Source organism: Salmo trutta, unplaced genomic scaffold (genome assembly GCF_901001165.1).
Source record: "Salmo trutta unplaced genomic scaffold, fSalTru1.1, whole genome shotgun sequence".
Taxonomy (NCBI): domain Eukaryota; kingdom Metazoa; phylum Chordata; class Actinopteri; order Salmoniformes; family Salmonidae; genus Salmo; species Salmo trutta.
In genome coordinates, this window is record NW_021823412.1 from 109,255 (window position 1) to 112,162 (window position 2,908).

The following is a 2,908-nucleotide window of genomic DNA, read 5'->3' on the forward strand; positions in this document are numbered from 1 at the left end:
GAAATGTTTTAACCTGTGTGACTGCCCTATACCGAAATGTATACCCATCCTTGTATGAGATAATAAACTTGCGCTAAACACTGTACATGCGTCAGGATCTGTTTGTGTGGTGTCTTTGCATCTGTCTTCACCTGCATGCATGTAATTATAGCCCTTCTATAATATAACACTGGACGCTTATAATTGTACTTGCATCACACCTTTATTAGTTGATACAACAAGGAAATACAAGGTACATACTGATATATAATATTACATATGTACAGATCCTTCATGTCACACAGTGGGGTAGCTGTTTATGGTACATGAGCATATAGGCTATGCCATCGTATAGCATAGATCCAGCTTCGTAGGTTGACTTGACATCTTCCCAAGAGCACACTCTGACATGAGAGTCGTCTGCGAGATACCAAATGTCGTTGTCGTCTCGCACATAAGCTGTGTAATGTCCACAGTAGTGAGTACCACGGTGGGCTACAACAGCGTACAGCGTGTATACAGTAGCTACCGGAGCTTCAGGTTCTTTCATGATATATTTCAGGTCCAGTGTCTCAGGGAAAGCAAACCTTGTGCCTGTCTTGACTATATCAGTGGTATCTCTGCCAATGTTCCTAACACGTTCGATCCTCATACACACAACCTGCGGCAATGTCACTACCTTGCTGGTGATTTCAATCTGAGTTCCTGTGTGGCATTGTGTACAATGGTAGTCACAGGTGGTGAACTTGTTGTCAGTGTACAATTTGATATAGTCCTGCAGCTCTGTGGGGAGATTATCGCCTATCAACACTGTGATCGTGTTGGACTTATTGAGTGTGGACTGGACAGTGAAACAACGGAGGCAGCGCACACGGTCCTCATTCTCAATGTCCCACAAAGAACCTATCCTCTTAGATGCCCCACAGTCGTCTGCTAGAGCGTTGATGATGCACTTGAAGACCACGTCTGAGTCCTCCTGAACATCGAAGGGGGCTCCTCTGTACAATGTCATTGCGTACACTAGTGAGCTCGGATCACACGGGGACATGTTGCCTTTGGTCATATCGTAGATGAGACACTTCAGCCTCACTGCCACCGTATTAGGAGACCGGGGATCTTGATCATCGACCAGTCGAATGAGGTCCCGCAGCTCACGTGTCCAACACAGCACTTGGACAACGCTGTTGATGCTGCAGTAAGCCCCGTAATTGATCAAGCCGCGCATAGTGTAATGTGGGCCAGGGAGAGCAATCACCCTTGGCAGAACAACGACACAGATGCCGCCGTGACACAGTCGACAGCAGTTAAGGCTATCTAGTACTTTACGTAATTTAGTACTCGGTCACGCTGAATGTCGTCACGCCATTGAACAGCTCTCTGAGAGATAACACAGCAGACCCCTCCAGGCTCATTAGAACCATGAGTATTGTCATCTTGTAATAGTTGAGCGTGAACTCCTGCACGGGTCCCTGTCGCTTACACTTTGTGAACAATATGACTGGGGCCCATTTGGACTCGATCTGGGAGACTAAGTCGTGTGTGAAACAGCTACCGTTGTCAGTCAGTAACTCTGTTGACCGGTCCAGTTGATCTATCCTGGCAATCCCAGAGAGGGCCGAGACGTTCAGAGTCACCTTTGTCAAACCCTGCGTACAATCTAATGTCGTCACTTCGAGTCTAGATGAGCCGAATATCTTCACCCTCATCCTTAGCACTATGTTCCTAACCAGTGTACTCAGCTTAGTGTCGCCTGGGCCTTCTGCTGTCTGGTTGCCTCTGTAAGGCTGAGGTTCTCCGTATACCAGCAGTTTGCCGCAGCTTCTATTGCGAGCGTCTTCTTTCTCACCCAAGTATGTTAGCCAGTCTGGTATTTCGGATGTGTAATCTCTGAACGTGAAGTATCTACCGAGTAGAGTTAAGAGGTGTGGACTTGTCCTTTCTCCGTTATTGAATTGTCTCAACCACTCGATCGAGTCGGTCAGTACCTGCGAGGTAGACGTGCCGCTACCGAGATTACAAAGCCATTTACACAGGTTCGAGTCGGGTAAGTGCTTTGCCACCATAGTAGCACAGAGACTGGTCAAGTTCTTACATTGGTCACTGAACATCGAGGCCGATGGCTTGTTGAAGTTCCTGCTCAGATAAGGGACAATGTCGATCATCACAGCTCCTTTGCCGATAAGGATGTATCTCCATTCTGTCATGTGAGTAGGTAGCAACCTCGCATCTAGGGCCGCCTTGAGCGTGAAAAACACTTGTAGCAGAAAGGCGTATACCGAGTTAGGTGAGTCTGCGACAGTCCAGTTAAACACCTGCTTGCAGTCATCAAACAACTGAGCGTATTGGAAGATGAACACATCCTTGCTCATAGAGCACTTACACAATCCATCTCTAGGACCAGCAAATATAAGAGGGTGCATTTGGGTCATGCTCTGTGACTGGATAACCACGCAGTCTTTGAAGCGTGCTATCTCCTTCTCGTTGGTACTCTTCAGAATGACCATGGTTGTGTTTATCTCGCCCTCGATCCTCTTGCCTCTCATACTCACCCTATCCTCTATGTCGTCACCGATATCCTGTGCTGGCCCTGTGGCCGGTATGCTGCTGGGTGGTTTCGGTGAACCCTCGCCACTAGCGTCAATACTGGTCCCCTTGGACTGGCTAACAATGCGGTTGTCCACACTGGCTCCCACTTGGCCTTTGGTGAGGTCTAGAGCCGTGATCATCTTGCCTCTCATATTATTCACCCTACCCTGTGTAGCATCACCGATATCCTTGACTGTGGCCAGTGTGCTACGGGGTGGGTTTGATGCATCCTTGCCACTGGCTTCAATGATAGGCCCCTGGGACGGGCAGACAATGAGGTTGTTCACACTGGCTCCCGCTTGGCCTATGGTGAGGTCTAGAGCCTTGTTAGAGTTATCACCCA

The 2,908-nt window shown here is 48.4% G+C and overlaps 1 protein-coding gene across 1 annotated transcript; it reads right to left on the minus strand.

Annotated features, from left to right (window-relative positions):
• Nucleotides 1–271: 271 nt before the first annotated feature.
• On the minus strand, nucleotides 272–1,204 carry LOC115190833 (ubl carboxyl-terminal hydrolase 18-like). The gene has a single exon (XM_029748894.1). The coding sequence runs from the start codon at nucleotides 1,202–1,204 to the stop codon at nucleotides 272–274; it is 933 nt and encodes a 310-aa protein (XP_029604754.1).
• Between the last annotated feature and the right edge of the window lie 1,704 nt (nucleotides 1,205–2,908).

Excerpts from the sequence above, each read along its gene's own strand:
- LOC115190833 (XM_029748894.1), bottom strand. The coding sequence starts at position 1,204 with ATGCGCGGCTTGATCAATTACGGGGCTTACTGCAGCATCAACAGCGTT.